At 39.2% G+C, this 20190-nt stretch overlaps 1 protein-coding gene and 1 pseudogene across 1 annotated transcript; both read left to right on the top strand.

Annotated features, from left to right (window-relative positions):
- Window positions 1-20190, top strand: part of LOC144657986 (uncharacterized) — a 522126-nt pseudogene that overhangs the window by 358948 nt on the left and 142988 nt on the right.
- On the top strand, window positions 755-19576 carry LOC144658180 (cholesterol 24-hydroxylase-like). The gene is made up of 16 exons (XM_078518537.1): window positions 755-947; window positions 2935-3012; window positions 3808-3889; window positions 5322-5395; window positions 5769-5855; window positions 7285-7423; window positions 10590-10703; window positions 11313-11469; window positions 12556-12618; window positions 15285-15357; window positions 15556-15640; window positions 16284-16394; window positions 16500-16594; window positions 17230-17296; window positions 17870-18085; window positions 19174-19576. The coding sequence occupies exons 1-15, from the start codon at window positions 817-819 to the stop codon at window positions 18008-18010; spliced, it is 1497 nt and encodes a 498-aa protein (XP_078374663.1). The 5' UTR covers window positions 755-816; the 3' UTR covers window positions 18011-18085; window positions 19174-19576.

The following is a 20190-nucleotide window of genomic DNA, read 5'->3' as shown; positions in this document are numbered from 1 at the left end:
AAATGGCCTATTCAGTTGCCTACTGGTCCTCACAGTACAGAACAATAGAAATCAACACGGAAGTCTGAAATCTTCCCCGGAAGTAAACCAAACCGGAAACCCTGGAAAAACCTTTTTTCGTTTAAGTGTAGCACCTTAATTTTGTAAAACACCTAAGAACTCGTCATATGGCGCTACATAAATGAAGTATTTTCTTATTCTACCATTCTTTTTGAACTCAAAAGATACCTTGAATAAAAAAGGATTTCCTTTAAACGTCAATTCTGAGGGGAGTTTTAAAACAACAAGGACGGCGTCACCAAGGACAAGGTCGATTGAGTTCTACGTGTTTGAAAATAGCGATATGCGGACTTGTCGGCGCCATTTGTCAAAGCACCTTCGGTTCGGGTGCAAAACATTTAAAAAGTAAAAACACTGGTTTACCTGAGGGAATGGGATTATGCTTTCACTCGGCAACTATTTTTATCTATCCTTGCTCGTAATCACACATCAATTTGAACAAAAAACGGCGAAATGGAAAGAAAACCTGCCTGAGACGTTTGACCGCGGTGAAGGTGTAACGAATCCCCGTTATAACGACTGATTCCCAGTTGCTTGGCACATCGTTAAATCGGGGTTATACTGTACATCCCGGTCTATTTTCCGAAGCTTTTTTTTTTGAAAAAATACATCGCGTGACGATTGTGCCGAGAAGTTTTCCCGCGAAAAAAAGTGCTAGTTCCCAGACTCTCGAGTTCGGTCGCGGTCGATTGGATAAGTGCAAATTTCATCTTTGGAGCGGCCGGCTGCAGTAGAGAGATTTTCCTTACACGCAAGATGTTTTATCTGATTTTGTACGTGGTTGGTGCCGTGATTTTGCTATTGCTGGTTTTTATTGCTAGCTTTGCGGTGTATTTGGCTCACAAAAGGCGCAAATTTGCCCACATCCCCAGTCCGCCGATAACAAGGTGAGCTGTAAACGGTTTGCAGCGCACTTAGCGTGCAAACATTTCATGCTGTCAATACTTAGCTTATTTCACGTAAATCTGTGTTGCTACTGTTATAAATGGTTGTTGTTAACAGAAGTTTCTTTTATACGACCCTTCGATCAAACAGCAGGGTGGGGCGGTCGACCAAGCCAGAGCATAATGACATTCAGTTGAGCTTCAATATTGACCCATGCAAAATGAAGCACCATATTCGAGCGGTCAATAAATGTCAGATTCAGGTCATCCAAGTTTTTATGATTGTAGCAGTCGACACTGAAATTTTTATTTCTGCAAGCTCTAAAAGGATCGTCATTAGAAAAATCGTGACAAGAGCATCATATTTATTGTATTTAAATTTGCATTTGGCTAAATTACAGAATACAGCCTACAGGGCCACTTAGAGTGATTTTACTTCAACCGCGAAATAGTTACTACTCAAATATATAGATACTATTAGACACTTATTCCATTGTTTTCTTTTGTTTAGTTTTCACTATTTAGCACTAATTGTTAGATATTGCTTCACGGGTTAAATAAAATCACTCTATTTGCACGTCACTGAATATTAAAGAATAGCATCTATTGTGTTAATTATGCCTTGTTCAACAAAGCGTTCTGACACATGTAAATGAGGTGGACCACATTGGTCACATTCAAGCAAAAATTCAAATAATTTGCAAATAAAAATATATGATAAAGTTTTGACTTTAAAAGATTTTTCGTACAAGTCAGCCATCTTATTATATCCACTTGTTCCAACCTCCCAGAGGTTTTGTCAAAACACCACATTTGGGGGTCAGGTGGGTGAGTGGCCAAAATCCACCACTCATCTCCACCAATAATGTTTTGGTGGACCTTCTTGCTGTAGTTTTTCATTTGGTGTACATGAACAAGTACAATATCACTTAGGGAACCCCCGGGGGGGACTCCCACATGAAACGGGGGGGGGATGCTCGTCGGAAATTTTGAAAAGAACCCCTAAAAGAGACCAATCTGGGTGTGGCTCAAGCTTTTCTTGACCCCTAAAAGATACCAAAAAACTAAGAATGGAGTTTATATTTGTATATTTCTTCGTGTGTAACCCTAAACGAGACCATTATGGCTAAAAATATTGGCGTTTTGGGCGTTTTGCCCAGAACACCCTAAGCGTGACCAAAAATCCAAAATTTACACCCCTAAGCGAGACTAAACGAGCATCCCCGTCACTTTCATATGCAAGTCCCCCCCCCCCCGGAGGGAACCTCCTTTCAGCACGATGACATTTTTTTGCTTTGACTGAAAGCCTATGGATGACCCTCCTTAGTTCAAGTAGAATATATCGCTCATCTGGAAGGGCCAGTTCCCCTTTTTTTAATTGACAAAATGACTGGTATGTTTAAGGGAAAGGGAGGTAAGTTGTGAAATGGGGAATAGGACCCAAGGGATAGAGGTTGAGGATAAGGTTGAAGGGTGGAGGGAGGGGTGAGTGGGGTAGTGGGTGATGGGGTAATTAGCATAGGGTATATTGGTTAAGCAGGGATTTAGCCAAGAAAAAACTATGCAGGAGCTCATTAACAAGTTCAACTGGCTTTTCTGGTCAGTTTACCTTAAATAATCCCTTAGGTCTAGTGAAAGTCTTAATTGACTGGATGACCACCATGGATGGCCGTGGTGAGAACTGTCACCTTTCACCAATGTGGCCAGGTTCAACTTTCAGACCCAGCGTCATATGTGGGTTGACTTTGCTGTTGGTCTCCAGGTCTTCTGGTTTTCCTTCCTCCAAAAAAACCAAGTTGAACACTTCTAAATTCTTATTTGATCTGGAAACAGTGGAGGAATAGCCACTCCATGGATGTGCCTCTGTAAATTCCTATTGATTTATTTTATTTATTATTAATAATGTGTTGAAAACATTATGTTAATTGATTATATTAAATGTCCTTGTAGTATTTATCCTTGTATCATTTTTACATGTTTTTTTTTTTAGTTTTTTCAAGGGTCACATGGATGAAATTCTTTCAAACCGTGCAAAGGGAAATCCAAATCATGACAAATTTCTGGAATGGTAAGTTGCAACAGATACTTAAAAGGAAATTTATTTTAAATGTGTGCGTTACTCATCATGGTACCTAAACGACAGTGTAATGGTGCCTGTTGGTTGAGTTTGGCTAAAGTAGCTTTGTTTCTTATCAAGAAGATTGTTTTCATCTGATATATATGCCGTGGTTTAGAATTGTTTTTGGTTTAAAAAAAAAAAATTTTAAAAAAAAAAAAAAAAAAAAAATTTTTTAAAAAAAATTTTTTTTTTTTTTATAAAAAATAAAAAAAAAAAAAAAAAAAAAAAAAAAAAAAAATAAAAAAAAAAAAAAAAAATTTAAAACCCGCGCGCAACACCAAAAAGCCAAAAAAGCGCAATGCAATACAGGGAATACCTTAAATCTTTCAAACCAGTTTGATTTTTATTTTCCTTTGTTCCAGATTATGGTACATTCAGACATTCACCACAACATATCTAATTTCAATGCTTAAAGTTTTCACTATTTTTCCAGTCAGTTTAGAAGATCAAAATTACCAAATAAAAGAAGTAAACCCCACCCCCCCCCACCCTCTCCCTCTCCCCAGCCCCACTTTCTGATAGGATACTAAAACTAGTCATTTGCATGGTCTTGGAGGAGAAAGTAGCTTCAGTTTCACTTCTGCCCTTGCCTTGTGCAGACAGACTATAATAGCCCCCAGAGTTGTGGGTAACCTGGAGATAAAATAATATTCTTGAGGTAGTAAAATAAAGCCAGTGAATTGCTGCTGAGTTGCAAAGCCGTCAACCAAGAGATGACTATATAAGTTGTCTTTAATTTCACAGGCACATACAGTATGGCAAGGTTGTGCTTGTTTGGTTTGGACATGTACCCATCGTTATAGTAGCTGATCCAGCAATGGTAAAGGTATGACTAACTTCTTGTACGTTTCAGCAACTTGCTGAGCGTTATATGGAGTAAATGTGAACATAAACTGGTGCACTATTGGCCCAGTTTATCTTAGTGTCATAGGCAAGTAATATGTGCACGCAAGTTATGGGTTGACCTTTGCACGCATTGCATTCCTACATGAATGATCTTTATTTACATTGATGAACTTTATTTTTTATTTCTGTGTGTATACATACACTTTTCTTTTTTTGTTCTCTGTCTGTGTGTGTATGTGTGTGTGAATGGAAATCGTGTCCCGTTTTTTTTTTATACTCTATAACTGTATTGCAATATTTTTTCCGCTTGGCCCACCCACTTAGCTCGATTAGCCTTAGCTATTTCTGAGTGGCTGTGCTCTTTTTTGTTGTTAATTTTTCTCTTGCATGTATTTACTTATTGTAAAACTCTTCTAGGCATGAAATAAAAGATTGTTGTTGTTGTTTTTGTTGTTGTTATGATGCTGGTCTTTACTGCTGTTTCTTTGTAATCTTCTTTGTGGAAATAGATACTATGTGTTGATTTAAATGCTTTGAATTTATATTGAATATTTAAACATTGATGGAAATAAAATGAGATTGTTATGATAATTTTTAGCTGGAATTTTTCCCCAGTAGTGCACGCTTGAAATCATGTCTTTCATTGGCCGTTACATTGGCTACAGTAAAACTATTTCCAGCCAGAGTCTCTGAGCACGCATTAAAATTGCAAAGAGAAGATAGCAATGCAAAATGCATCACATAAAAATAACGTCTAGTTTGGATGACATTAAATACTACTTAGGTGTTAACCGAGAGCGAGGTCATTACAGGGGAATCCTCAGACCGAGGCCGTGATGTATTGACCGAGCGACAGCGAGGTCCAGATACATCAAGGTCGAAGTCTGAGATTCCCATGTAATGGCCGAACGGACGAGGTTAATAAGTTATTTATTATATGGCCTTTAAGCACTATTCAAAAAAGAGTATATTCAAGGGAAAAAACACTGGAGGTAAAACTCGCTCTCTGTGGCTCTCTTCGTCGCTCATACTAAAGAAGTACGGTATGCTTAATAATTTTTCTTTCAGTTATTGAAAAGATAGTTATATTTTGTCGGCATTTTTTGTTGTTTTTTGCCCCAAAGTACACGCTAGTAGCTTTAGTAGCTTTTACTCACAACTCAAAAAAACGTCGAGCCGAGAAAAAGTTTCATAATGACCGGTCATTACAAGAAAATAATGCCCGCTCAGCAGCCAATCAGAGCGCGCGTACTATTGTAGACACATAATAAATTCAATTTGGGTGTTCCCGAAATTCTTTAAATCACTCAGCAACTACACGTTGCTCCAACAACCTTAAATCAGCTTGTTTACTCTTAATGCCATTAATGCTTTTTGACTCATCCCAAATGTGTTTTTCTTTAACCTCAAAGGACATACTAATACAGAAGAATCTTCCAAAGCACCCCTTGTCTTATGGAAATCTTGGCTATCTGTATGGGCAGAGGTAACTGATCTTTATATCAATGCTGTTCCTTGTTTGTTTTTGAACAACCAGACTGAGTGGTAATCGAAGCCAAGTTTCTCTGTTAATTTAAACTGGTGAAAAACCTTGTAGGATCTTCAAAGATCTTAAATTTAAAGATCTTCAAAGATCTTCCAAAAATCCTTCAAGTATCATCTTAGGAAGATGTATCCTTGGAGACACAGGGGGCAGTTGGCCGGGGCGACACGAGTAACCCAGCGGAACATCGGTGCGAATGGTGGATCTCCGACTTAGCAAGGCCCGAGGATCTGCAGTTACAAGTCAGAACTCAACTTGGCAAGAATTGGATCTGCAAATGATCCACTTGTAAAGACCTGTAATTTTTTTGTTGTAGATTTCTTGGCACAGGATTGCTAACCAACACAGATAATGAGTCCTGGAAAAGAAGACGTGCCATCATGAACCCAGCATTTCATCGCAAGTAAGCAGTAAAGTGTTATTTTGGGTGGTTTGGGTACTTTTGGGAACTCCCATAAATTTCGGATAGGGGTGTGCCGCCAAGGTTCTTAAACCCTGACCCTATTTAAGGATAAAGAAAGTGAAAATTGATACCCTTTTTAAGGCCCCAAACCGAAAAATGACACCCTATTCAAGGGAAAGAGAAGCGTTCCGTGACGACCTAAATAGCGGCTAACCGCGCACGGCCAAACACAAATCTTTATAAAATCGCTTTACAAATACTTGAACGGGTATTTCAGTTTTAACATACCTTTTTTTTCATTTATCTGGGCGTTTATTAAAGCTGAAAGAATATAGGTACCCTATCTAAGGATCACACCAGGAACAAAATGCCAAAAGGACCAAAAATGATACCCTATTTAAGGACCGAGAACCTCAAAAACCATACCCTATCGGGCGGCACATACCTATATAGCCCATATATGGGAGTACCCCCCCCCCCACCCCCTCGGGCTTGACCCACACTGCTCAGCCTAATTAGTAGGGAAATTCAGGAATGTGCATGAGGGACCTTTTAATTTGGAAACCCATGGTTTCTCAGAGTACAGTTAAGAATAGGATACCATGTATTTTCATTAAGGTAACAACATCTTGTTTTATTGTCATTTCTTTGTGGTAACAGAAGGAGTCCTTTGCACGCATTGCATACCTAGTATGTTTGCCTTATACTCGTACCAATAAACATATTGCTGGTAGCTGTTTTCAAATAATTGCTGCATTCTGTACCAATAGTGTACGACAACTTTCTAATGGCTCCTTTTTTATATGGCCAATCTTAATCCAAAAAGAGATGGATGTGACAATTAGAGCCCCGGCAATAAATAGGTTCACGGATCGACGGATTTGAATCTAAAAAGCACACAGATTGTGGATTTTTGCGATACATTATCGATATACAATCAGCGGATTCTCAGATTTCAAAAATACGGCAGATCGCAGATTAGCTAAGAATTTTGGCCTGGAATACAGATTTGTACTCTAAGTTCATGTCAGGAAGTTTGAATCATGGATACTGAACGAGGGTCACTTTGGTCGGCCTTTGTTGGTATGTTGGCAGAATTGTCATTAAAACAAGAAGTGAAATGAAACTTCAAAACTTTTGCATAAAAACAACATCTACTGTCCATTGCTTATGTGGATTCGGATTTGAACAGATTTGAACTGACAAGTTGCCTAAGAGTAAACTCCGCCTCCGCCTCTCACAATTTTGCATTTTAATTGGCCAGTTCACTCACAAGTCATCAGAAAGTCGTCAGAAAGGTGTCAAAAATTCAAAAATTAAAAGCTTTGCCTAGTGGCAATGATATTACATGCAACACTGTTAGTAATAACCCAGAGTTTTTGAGCTATATTAAATATATATACTTGCATATATTTTTATTCTTTTTCAGGTGCCTTAAAGATCTAATGAGCTCTTTCAATTCCACTGCTAATGTTCTACTTGATCATCTGGGCACAATGGCTGATGGCAAAACAGAAGTGTGCATGTTTGATCAGTTTTCTCGTGCTGCATTAGATGTCATTTGCAAGGTAACTTTAAGTAAAATAGAGGTCTTATTGCCAGGAATGAAATATTACTGCCACGCAAAATTCATTGCACTATGGAATTTTCATCACCCTTTAAGTAAACCGTGGTCTTCAATGGTTTCTTGCAAATGAGGGTTGAGCACATCAACCCTCCAAAGTAACTTTAATTTATGCTTTGTAACTATTTCGCAACAATTTGCTTATAAAATTATGAAGTCGCCAATAGAAAATTTTTATTCTGTAAGTCTACCCACCAAAAAGTGTGAATGAAACAAAATTTTACCGCAAAGGTTAGAAAACAAAAAGAACACAAAGACCAGTTTGCAAACCCCAGAAATGTTGTGGAACTGGTCCCCAGTAGGTTTTAATAGCGTTTGTGGGTAAAAAAAAAAAAAATTGCCAAGGGAAAAAAAAAAAAAAAAAAAAGGGAGGGGGGGAAAAGGGGGGGGGGGGGGCCGTGGGTTTTGGTTTTATTTTTGATTGGGTGAAAAAGGGGGGGGAGATTTTTAGCCAAAAAAAACGCAGAAAAAAAAAAAAAAAAAAACAATTACTTTTACACTCAAGTGAACTGACCGCTCTAGCAGGACAAAAATTTTTCAAAGTAAATCCATAACATCCAGATCATTTTTTAATATAACAATAGAGTTGATGTTCGCGGGCGTAAATATGCTTTTGGCCCTACTCAGGCTCATTTTAAGCCGGAGCCGCAGGCGAGGGCTAAAATGAGCTCTGAGATATAAAATAAAAATCTGTAAGACAGATTTTTCGCAAAATAGGAAAATGTGATATTTTGCCCCTTTAAAAAATAGCTCAAATTCTGTCTTACAGATTTTTATTTTATTTTGCATGAATGTTTAATCAAAGCCAATTTTTAATTTCTGAAATTCTGAGGCAGGGTCATACGGGTAGATTTTGAGGAAAACGCTGTACCGTAACTTGATTGATGAGTGCGCGGGTGATTCTAAGAAATTGTTCCGAATTGTAAACTCCCTGAGCAATCAACGACAAGACAGGGAATTACCTCAGCATGAAGATCCTTTCGTCTTGGCGAAAAAGTTTGGTGATTTCTTCTGTAAGAAAATCGAACTCGTCAAAGCTGAGATCGCAATATCTCTGTCGACCCCCCTGATGTTCATTTCCATCGGCCTCGAGTGAAATTTGAGAACTTTTCCTCGATCTCTGAGGATGAAATACGGAAGATCATCCTTGAATCCTCTAATGCTACTTGCCAACTTGATCCAATTCCTACGTGGCTTGTTAAACTCTGCTGCGAGGTACTGTCTCCAGTCATTACTGAAATGGTAAACCTTTCTCTCCGTGAAGGAACTGTACCTGATCATTGGAAAACAGCGCTGGTCCGACCTCTGCTAAAGAAACTTGGTCTCGACCTGATATTTAAGAACTTCAGACCCGTTAGTAATTTGCCGTTTGTAGCCAAGTCTGCTGAAAAGGCAGTGATCTCCCAGTTGTCTACGCACTGTGCTACTAACGCTCCTCTCCCTGAGAATCAGTCATCGTATCGGGAACATCATTCCACGGAAACAGCTCTATTAAAGGTCCAAAATGACATTCTCCTCTGTGAGTATGGATAGACAGGAGGTTACGCTTCTTGTACTAATCGACCTCAGTGCCGCCTTTGACACCATTGACCATGGAATCCTCTTGGAGACCCTTGAAAAGGACTTTGGTGTCATTGGAGATGCACAGAAATGGCTAGCATCTTATTTATCTGAGAGAAAGCAGAGGATATTAATCAAGAACCATATATCGGATGCATTTATCCTTGAGTCGGGAGTTCCGCAGGGAAGCTGTCTGGGACCTGTCTTGTTCTTACTCTATGCGGCTGGATTATTCAAGATCATTGACAAACACCTACCCAACGCACACAGTTACGCCGACGACACCCAAATCGATCTGTCTTTCCGACCACACCCACCTGTGTCTCAGGATGCTGCGCTGGGGATTATCGAGAACTGTGTTGCTGATATCCGTGCCTGGATGCTTTCTAACCGCCTTCTGATCAATGACACCAAGACCGAGTTTTTAATCATTGGTTCCCGGCAGCAATTGTCCAAGATTCATATCGACAAGATTACAGTTGGAGAGTCAACGATCGAACCTGTGAAGATGGTGCGCAACCTTGGAGCATGGTTTGATTCCCACATGACAATGAATTCTCACATTGGGAAAGTGTGTAGTAAGGCATTCCGCAGTCTTTATGACATCCGGAAGATCAGGAAATTCCTTCCGGAGGAAACAACGAAGATTTTGGTGCATGCTTTCGTCACCTCACATCTCGACTACTGTAACTCACTACTCTATGGTCTCTCCAATATGACCGTCTACAAAGGGTTGTCAATGCCGCGGCACGTGTGGTCTGCTTGGTCCCTAAATTTGACCATATTACTCCCATCTTAAGTAGACTACACTGGCTTCCTGTTCGGTACCGGGTGACATTTAAGATACTGCTACTGGTGCCGGTACAAGGCCCTTCATGCGAAAGCTCCGCCTTACATCTCTGGCCTTTTGAAGACCAAGCCTGTTGGTCGGTACAACCTGCGTTCCGATGGCCATGATATGCTAGTTGTCCCTTAGACAATGCTGAAAACTTTTGGGGATAGAGCCTTTGCCAAGGCAGGCCCCTTCCTGTGGAATGAGCTTCCTGTTGACATTCGCAAAGCGTCATCAGTGGAGACTTTTAAAAGTCAATTGAAGACTTTCCTTTTTAAGAAAGCATTTCGTGTTTAAGCGTTTTAACTTTTCAATCACATTGTTTCTAGTTTGATTTGTATGTAGGTTCATTCTAATTTTTATATTTTTATATTATTTTTACTTATAGTAAACAGCGCTTTAGAATATTTATAGTTTTAGCACTATATAAATGTATAAATTATTATAAATGTATAAATTATAAACGCTGTTAAAACAACTAGTGCCCAATCCCCTCCCAAGCACTCGGCCATTCATTTTGGCTCTTTATTGATTGCTTATTACCATTTTTATTGGTCAAATGTTGCATATGATGGCTATATGCTTTAACAAAACAGTAATAAGAGAAAGAAAGAACATTCCTGAATATTTTTAAATAGAGTTAAAAGTTGGGCTCACTTACCCCCTCAAAACTGTATTAAGCCACCTTAATTTATTGTTTCAATTCATTGTTTGACAGGTCGCCTTCGGAATGGACATGGATATTATCAGTGGAAAGGACACCAAATTTACTGAAGCAGTCTCTTTGAGTTTTCATGGAGCAGACGTTGCAAACTGGCAGCTATTTCACAAGGTATACCATCCTTTGTCTGTGTGGTCATAAATTTAAACCAAGTAGAGAAACGTGATTCATGAATTTATGATTATGAGGACTAGGGTAGCTGTAACCCTTTGGGCGCATTAGATGATTAGAGCGGTTTTCACTTGAGTGTCAAAAGTGGTTTGCTTTTTGCTTAGCATTACTACGCTTAGTGATTGGTTACAAAATCTTGCGCCCCTTCCAGGTACTTATTAGCTAATCAGAAGTAAAACCAAAATCAATCGTGACTCCCTCACGCACGTTTTCCCGCGCTTCGTGCCTGCGACATATATTTGCTTTGAATTATGATTGGTTCATTGGATTGTCTGTGTACTTTGTGATTGGCCAGAGCAATTACTTCGCGTTTGGTTTTACGTCACTCGATTGAAAACTGCTCTGTTGGAAACAAAACAATTTACTCCAACAAAGTGGCAATGCTCAGCTTGTCAGCTTTCCCAATTTTTCACAGCAGTGAAATTTATCTTTATGTCTTTCAAGTTTACGTTGTTAGTTGCCTGCCGACATGACACTAATTTACTGTTTCTCCAATAATTATTTTGCAATTCCCACCTTGCATGTGTTTTCTTTTCATATTTTTTGCAGTGGAATGTTTTCCAGTACTCTTTTCAAAGGCGTGTTACCGAAGCTATCCAATTCTTGCGTGAAACAGGAAGGAAAGTTATTGAAGTAAGAAAGAATGCAATGAAGAGAGGAGAGCAGGTCCCAGATGACATGTTACAACGGATTATTCAGCAACAAGGTTTTGCTAGCTTTCCTGACTCCAGAGAATAAATTCGAAATTTTACCTATACCATAAGACTTGCATCTAGACTGGTCTAGCACGCAATTACATTTAAAATGAAAAAAGAAACATTTGAAAGAAGGAACGAACAAAAACAATTGTTTCTGTTAAAAATGCTGAATGGAAAAGCCAATCGACTTGACAAGAGAATAGGAAAGAGAACGAGCAAGCTTTGGCAACTTTAAGTTTAGCGAGCGTAGGCATGCCGTCATGCCGTCATGCCCTATTCTCCCTGAGGAGAAATAAAGGATTCAAGAAGAAGGCATGCCGTCAAAATACCAGCCGGAGACGAATTGTGCGAACGCCAGAAGTTAAAAGCACGCGACACGACCAAAAGCGATTTCAAGTCCTGGTCCCAGTTGTTCGAAGGGTGGATACAGCGGAAAAATCACTATCCGGTGGATAGCGTAGTATGTTTTGTCAACACTTATCCACTGGATAGTGATTTATGCGGTGGATAGTGTTATGCACCCTTTGAACAACTGGGACCTGGGCATTATTGTTGTCGGTCAATGAAAGAGTCTTAATACTTACCAGTGAGCTTGACCCGCTTTTGTCTATTTTTTTCGTTATACGCTTACAAGCAAATTGTAACTGAATACAAACCAGCTAAAAGTTTCCTTGTTTAGCCATACATGAATAATAAACAAAACGGTCTGTATGGGAGAATCTTGACCTCGGTCGTGAGTGCAGATCAAACGCATTTAGGTTTGTACTCACCCGACCGTGGTCAAGATTCCCCCATACAGACCTCTTGGTCATGCTGAAGAAGAATGTTAGGGTAAAATACCGTATTCTCTCAATTAAACGCTGGGTCCCGAATAAACGGCGGGCCTCCAAGGTGGAGTCATAAATAAGCTTCTCAAGCATTTATTCCAGGTATAATAAGTTGCAGATACAATGGAAAGATATCTGTCTGTCAAAAATAATGACTGAAAACCGTTCTTAATAAATACCGGGCAAGAATTAACAGCAGAGAGTCGAATAAACGCTAAAGGGCGTTTGTATTATTAACAATTCAATTCATTTTTTTTTTCTGTTTAGAGACAATTCCAAACCTCGGGATAGAGGACATGTTGGATGATTTTCTCTCCTTTTTTATTGCTGGTAAGCAAGATGTGCATTAGTTAGGTCTCAGTCAAAAGAATTGTATTTTTCGCCATTTTTCTAGAAGAACAGAGGAGAAATTTGGATAGTTATTTACAGGTACTGCACCTAATTTCCCGCGCTTTTGCAGCATTTACACGTTTTCCTTGTTCCCGCGCTTTTTGCTGTTTAGTTGTTTCATCATTTGCCGCGCTTCGTAGCACCAGTTACACGTATTCGCTTTTCCCGCGTTTTTACGCTGCATGGTTAGTTATCAGTCATTGGACTGACCGCGCTTTCTGGCATCATTTACAGTTTTTCCTGCGATTTAGATGGGTAAAGTTGTTTGATTGCTTCCTGTAATATAACAAACACGAGAAAAAGTGTTTAATCATATTTCCAAACACCGAGAAAAGAGTAGAAAATACGACGCGAAGTGGAGTATTTTTGAAAAACTTGGAAGGGTGAAAAACCACCCTCTTGAGTGTTTGATCTAATTCCACAAACAAAACTTAAACTATGAAGAAAACGGAGAAGTAAAATCGTAACATTTGCGCTATGGCATTATGGTTAGGTTCAAACAAGAACAGAACCGACACACCCTTTGGTATTCGCTGGCCTAAGGATTATGTTAATGCTCTTGGTATCTGTTTTACAACAGACCAGAACATTTCGGATAGCAAAAACTTAGAAACAAGATTAAGTTCCTTAGAAAAATGCCTTAACGTTTGGTCTTCCAGAGACTTGACTCTGTATGGGAAAATAAACTTAGTAAAATCCTTAGCACTCTCTAAATTAACCTTTGTCTCAGCTGTTCTTCCCATTTCCGAAGATTTTGTAAAAAGAATTAATAAGCAAATTGTGGATTTTATCTGGAGCCACAAGAACCCAAAGATTAAAAAGACAACGATGATAGGCGAAAGAAAAGAAGGAGGTTTAGGTTTGCCTGATTTTGATATAATCAACAAATCGCTTAAAGCAGCTTGGGTCAAAAGACTATCCGCTCCCGAGTGTGCTATGTGGAAATCACTGCCACTTGATTATCTGAGAGACATTGGCGGAAAACTTATTTTTGATTGCAATTTTTCACTAAAAACTCTTCCGCAGCTTTCTTGTTTACCATTATTTTACAATGACGTACTCGATGCATGGCAGAGGATTGTGGCTCATACTCCCTTAAGCAAAAACGATGTGGAAAATGAGGTTATTTGGAACGACCGATTTATTACAATTGCGGGAAAATCTGTATTTTTTAGGCCGTGGTATGAAGCCGGAGTTAAATACATAAAAGATTTGATGTCTGAGAACGGAAATTTATTGACGTTTAACGAGTTCCAGTGTATATTCGGTATAAAAACACACTTCTTGCAATATTTAGGGCTTTTAAATGCTATCCCCTCGAGCTGGAAAAAGTTGCTCAAGGGTACCTACGGGGAAACCGAAAATAACGACTGCGAAGATAAGATTACTAATATACAAAGTATTTCAAGCAAGACGCTAAGACAAATACTAACAAAAAAAGTTTTTGAGAAACCCACCTCACGGGGCAAGCTTGATAATGCAGGTTTTTCTGCTGAGCAAATTGCACATATTTATGAACTTCCATTTAAGCTAACTCTCGACGTCAGAATGTCAGTTTTTCAATTTAAGATCAACCATAACATTCTGTACACAAAAAGTAGACTTTTTAGAGATAAGTTAGCAGAAAACGACAAATGTTACCTTTGCAATGGCAGACAAACACTGACGCATCTCTTTGTTGAATGTGATTCAAGTAAAGTTTTTTGGACTAAGTTTACTTCTTGGTGGAATTCGAAAAATAATCCGCAGATTCACCTCCAACAACGCGATATTCTATTTGCTCTTCATCCTGAAAAGCAGTCTTTTTGGGGTATTAATTTTTGTTTGCTTGTGGCCAGACAGTACATCTATTTTGCCGCGAAAAATGAAGACCCTTTCTGTTTCACTGCCTTTCTTAAGTTTTTGAAAAACAAGCTCGGGATAGACAAACAGAAGATTTGAGACCTAGTCACTTTATAGTTTATTTTACCTAGTTACTTTATCTCTGTAAGTTGTCTTTTTTTGTATTCTGTTTTATTTTATTGTTTGTAAAAAAAATTGTCTACTGTAAAAAATTTTGTCAATTATTAAAACATTTGCGCTATAAAGTAAGGTCAGATTTCCAAACTACCGTCACGGCTCTTCTTTGTTTATACCAGATGAATTATTAATGAGTTTGAGAAGGTCGTTTCCCGCGCTTCGTAGCACGGTACTAACTATCCTGCACGCAGTTGATGTAGTGAGACAATGGCGAGACACCTCATAACATATTTACACCACGTAACACTCAGTTCATGTAGAATACTACTGACTAAACAGTACTGCGGTGAGCCTAACTAGCACTCCGGTTAGCCTTACTAGCACTCGGGTTAGCCTAACTAGAACTCCGGTTAGCCTACTTTAGCTTGGGTTGCTTGCGGTTAGCTTTTACAATAGGGTTAGGATTTCTATCTAAAAAATCAGGGTTCTTGGCAGCTGGCCGTCGCTGGCCTAGTGGTATCGCTCCCGCTCGGCATGCCGGCGACCCGGGTTCGAATCCTGCGTGCGAAATAGTCACTCCCTTCGTAGCACCAGTCACGCGTTGTCTATGTTCCCGCTCTTTACATTAGTCACGTGTTTTGTTTCAGGTCACGAGACTACAGCCAGTATGTTGTCTTTTTGTGTTCTTGAGCTTGGAGATCATCCTGAGATAGTGGAGAGGTGAGACCATAATACAAACTAAAATCCTGTTCCTAAAAGTTATATCTTTATTCTGCACAGAAATGCAAGAAAGTGCTGTGAATATCCTCTATTTATTTATCATTGCTGAGTTGTTCTGTTCTGTTACAGTTTAGTGACAGAAGTGTAAACTACTTTATCTACTTTACATTGTTGATGAATTGTTTTTGTCTCTTGTAGTTTGGTTGGCGAGGTGTTTGATGTGCTGGGCGAGAAACAGAATGTGGCGTTTGATGACCTGGCAAAACTACATCAGCTAGGACTGGTAACTAATCTGTTCTTATTATTCCCATCACGAAGTATTTGGAAGAAAACCTTCTGTTTCCCTTGTTAAGAAACTAGTTAGAGCCCTTTTTGTTTGAGTGTCGTAACATGCACCAAAACCAAAGAAAACGAGTGCGCCGGAGCGAGTCACGATTGTTTTTGGTTTCGCTTCTGATTGGTTGAGAAAGCGGTGCACGTTTTTTAAACCAATCATGGTGCGTAGTAATGAAAAACCAAAGCAAACGTGAATTACTTTCGACACTCAGGTAAAAATCGCTCTATTACAGGGGTGAAAGCTTTTGTATCACTTTTGCATGTTCGCAAGCTGCACGAAAGTCGTTTTTGTTCTATTTTTAGCCTCTTTCCATGTATAAACGTTCTTTTGGCTCGTTATGCAATTGATCTTTCCTTCCGCGTGACTAAACAAAAGATTGTCTGCGTATGAGGCTATCCAAAACGATGACTGTTGACCGAGATATTTTGTTTAAATGTGCATGCAACAGCCCAGGGGGTGCAAAAAACTTTTCCAAACCTGAAATGATGTCCAGAAGAGACCAATTCGTAAAACATTTTGGTCAAAGTTCACTCATTGTCGTTTGACTATCCATACTTATCTGACGAGATTGTTCTTGTAATCATTTTAGGTAATGAAGGAGACGTTACGCCGACATCCAACGGTAGCTGGGACTTTACGAACGTGTGACAAAGAACAAGAAATAGGAGGATACAACATACCCGCCAGCGCCGTCATTATGGTACATTTTTTTTCGCTGTTGTTATTTGTTTCACGAACAACGTTTCTTCCAATGTCTTCCTAAGCATGGTAAATTTACACTAATTGCTTTATTTTACATTGGCAGTTAAGCACCTATGTCTCCAGTCACTTTCCTGAGTATTGGACAAACCCAGAGGAGGTTAACCCTTACAGATTTGACGATGAAGAACTCGTGAAGAGGTAATGAGAGCAAATCTTTATTCGGAGTCACTTCCCCTGTTTTGTTAGTCAGGGCAGTTGACGTGACAAGTTTTTCAAGTAAGAAAAAGATACACTCGGGGTTCTTTCGGGTCATGGAAACCTAGAATGTCATGGAATTTTAGTAACTTCATTTTCCAGGACTGAAAAGTCATGGAATTTAAGTGTGGGTCATGGAAAGTCATGGAAAATGGTATTTATTGTACAAAATAAATTAGGCAGGTTTATTTTTTGTGTGGAAAAGGCTAAAAACGTACCCGAAATCAAGTAAATTTTTGAAAATTTCCATGCAAAATGTTCAAATTTAGGTCATGGAAAAGGTCATGGAATTTCAAAAGCTCAAAAGAGTACGAACCGTGACACTTTACTTGTGTCTTACACAACGTAGTCAAACACTGCATAAAGCAGTTACCCCTACAAGGAATGTTTTAGGAAATTGCCTTGCAGCGACTCAAAAACGAAAATTAATAAATAGTTTAATAGTTTACTTTGGGGGGGGGGGGAGGGGGGTATTCAAAACTGCCAAGTTTGGGCACTAATCAACACACCAACTCACCCAGTAATGATTTGAGAAACTCAAAATAATGGTTTTCTTGTTTCTTTTGTGATTGTAATAGGTCTCACTACACGTACTTTCCGTTTTTACTGGGGCCACGTAACTGCATTGGACAAAACTTTGCGCAGGTAATGTGAATCCCACGTCCCAGAGACTTTCTTCTCCCTGGGGTGGAGTGTAGCAATACTTTCCATTGCAATACTGCATTGCGCATCCTTATTGCGCAGAATTTCAAGCGTGATTAAAGCGCGCACATAAACAGAATGGCGGCTTTGGTCGCGAGAGAGAAAAATCGTCGTTTTCCGCGTAAGCGATCACAGTGACCTGTTTTCTCTTTTTTGAGTGTAGCGATCAAATTCTTTCTATAAAATGAATACAGATATGTTTGAAAAATTAATTATTGCCAGAAACGTGTACTTTGACAGTACTAGCAAAGGAGTCATTAAGGAATTATGCGGTATGTATAAGGTCTCCCTGCTCCTAAACGAATATGCTACCCCCCCCCCCCCTTTTATTTCAAAATTTAAGTTCCCTTAAGGTAAACAACCAATAGGAAAAGTTTGAAAGAAAAACTGTGTTCAGTTCTATTTCAGGGAATTACCTTAAAAGCTGTTTGTTGAAGTGGGAACTTTACACAACGACTAATGTATTTCATTTTGGTGTTTTTTTTTTTCGTCTCTTCTTTTCCCTTTTACTTCCAGATCGAGGCCAAGGTTTTATTGTCACGCTTTCTTCAGACGTTCAAGTTTTCTCTGGTACCTGGTCAGTCACGCCAGGCTCTTGAAAGAGTCACGCTTCGACCCAAGGATGGCGTGATGTGTACCTTGACGAAACGGCATTAGAAATGTCACGGGCCAATCAGATTGGGCGCATTTTTAACTTTTTTAGAGCTGAAACTTCTTTTATAGGACAAATTGTAGCCTGCGAATACAGCCGCCTCTCATTCGCGTCCCGCAACGAAGAGCGAAACACGAAGAGAGACGTCTGCGATTCACGGCCAGAAATTCCATACTGATGACGTTAATCACTAATTAGATTTCCCACACCACACGCGGTTGGTCTTGCATAATTATATTTTTTGTTTTCAGCCGCACATTACTTGCTTTATTTCCTAAACTGCGTACCGAAAATAACTTATTTATGCTCTAAACTCTGTAATGATGAAACACACAAGCAAATAGACAATAAATGAATTTATTGTATTGGAGGAATAGGTCGAGCAGTGCCATAATACAACACTGCTAAACGCTAAAGGGGTCATTTACACCGGACAACTTCATCGCGAAAATTAGAAATCCCTATACGAGTTGCACATTAGTAAAATAAGCTGCGAAAACACTAGATGACATTGTTTTTGAACTTGAGCGCAACTCTCGGAGGTGTTGGGCCGTAAATAATACCGCAACGATCATAACAATTGTTCTGAGTTAGTTTCTTCTTTCCCCGCTGTTTGTCAATTTAAAATTCTGTTTTTCTGTAGCATTTATTCTTTAGTTGTGGATGGTTCAGGTCGTTCAGGTTATCTGTATTTCACATTTTTGTTGCTTGTTTGTTTTGCCGGCTGCCTTTATGTCAACAATAAAAGTTAGGTGACAAAATTGATCTATTTTTAACGGCCGCTGTGGCGCGTCCTTTCTTTACATCTTTGAGGTCGTTCATCTTGTTATAAAGCAGTTTCTTTTTGTTTCCCAATTACATATGAATTATAGATATTATAGAAATTCTAAGGTATAGCTTCGGTGTAGTTTCACGATCCTTCCCCCGGTCAACTTTTAGTCCGCAATAACATCCGGTTTTTTACCGTTCGTGTAATGAAGTGTTATATTTCGCATACATTATGTAAATTAACTAGCTGACCAATCAGCGCTCCTGTCCGGATTCGGGACAGATTTACGTCATCAGTATGGAATTTCTGGCCGTGAATCGCAGACGTCTCTCTTCGTGTTTCGCTCTTCGTTGCGGGACGCGAATGAGAGGCGGCTGTATTCGCAGGCTAGACAAATTGAAGTAGCCAGTGGAGCAACGTCACACCTCAAAAATACATATACATACACATATACCTCAATAACAACAATACAGTTATACATTATATACGTAAAGAGAGGATAATCCTCTCGCAACATACATGGGTTATAACAATAATAACGTAAAATAAAATAAAATAAGAAAATATTGTCAAAACTACAATAAGTTTAATCCATGGCGCGATAAAATTGTTGCAATGCCGCGAGAAAGACGGAAAGGGGGTTTTGCTTCTGGTAACTATGGCAAAATATTAAAATTTTACTTCCCTGCATTCCCACACGGCAATCATAAAAAGAAGTATCTTGTAAGAATTTTTATTTTTGTTTTAGTTTCAACCGATGATTTATAACCAACCGTGTATAAATAAAGATTGACTTTTGACTTGAGAAGCTTTTTTTCTTCTAAATTTCGTTCTAAAAAAAGAAAAGATAAAACCTCCGGAACGACTTTGTTAGCAGGTTATACAATATAGCTTAAGCTTAAATCCGGAATGGAGGAGTACAAAATGCTACTGCTAATAGATCCTTTAGACCAAAAAACCATGATCAGATCTCTTGTATTAGACGACCTCACCCTTTAATACTGCTCTCGCCGAACAAGATTTCATTCTACCCAATGCAAGGGATTTCGCTGTTGCTGTCTACACTTGTGCCCAGCGTGCCGATATTCTAGCTCAGGTTATGGACTCCTGTTTAGCCTTGTTTCGTTATAGTCTCCTCGCCGAGCGCAGAAAGGAAGGGAAGATAGATAAAATTAGAGAACACTACGGGCTAGATGTGTGAGGCGCGGTGCCCTATTAAATAATTATTGAACTCCGGAGCGGTCGAGGGTTCGATCCCTGGCCGGGTCACTGCGTTGTGTTCTTGGACTCTCATAATGTCTTTCTCCACTCAGGTGTATAAATGGGTACCGCAAATTTAATGCTGGGGGTAGCCCTTCGATGGACTAGCATCTCGTCCAGGGGGGAGTAGAAATACTCCTTATCGCTTCATGCTAC

Source organism: Oculina patagonica, chromosome 6 (assembly GCF_052425735.1).
Source record: "Oculina patagonica isolate OP01 chromosome 6, crgOcupat, whole genome shotgun sequence".
NCBI lineage: Eukaryota > Metazoa > Cnidaria > Anthozoa > Scleractinia > Oculinidae > Oculina > Oculina patagonica.
The sequence above is the reverse complement of the archived record's forward strand: the minus strand, read 5'-3'. Positions and strand labels throughout refer to the sequence as shown.

What these genes read in the sequence shown, in the direction of transcription:
- LOC144658180 (XM_078518537.1), top strand. Translation starts at nt 817, where the DNA reads ATGTTTTATCTGATTTTGTACGTGGTTGGTGCCGTGATTTTGCTATTG. An exon ending in CATGACAAATTTCTGGAATG is followed by an intron (nt 3,013 to 3,807) that starts GTAAGTTGCAAC and finishes TTAATTTCACAG; the next exon opens with GCACATACAGTATGGCAAGG. An exon ending in TTGGACAAAACTTTGCGCAG is followed by an intron (nt 17,297 to 17,869) that starts GTAATGTGAATC and finishes TTTTACTTCCAG; the next exon opens with ATCGAGGCCAAGGTTTTATT.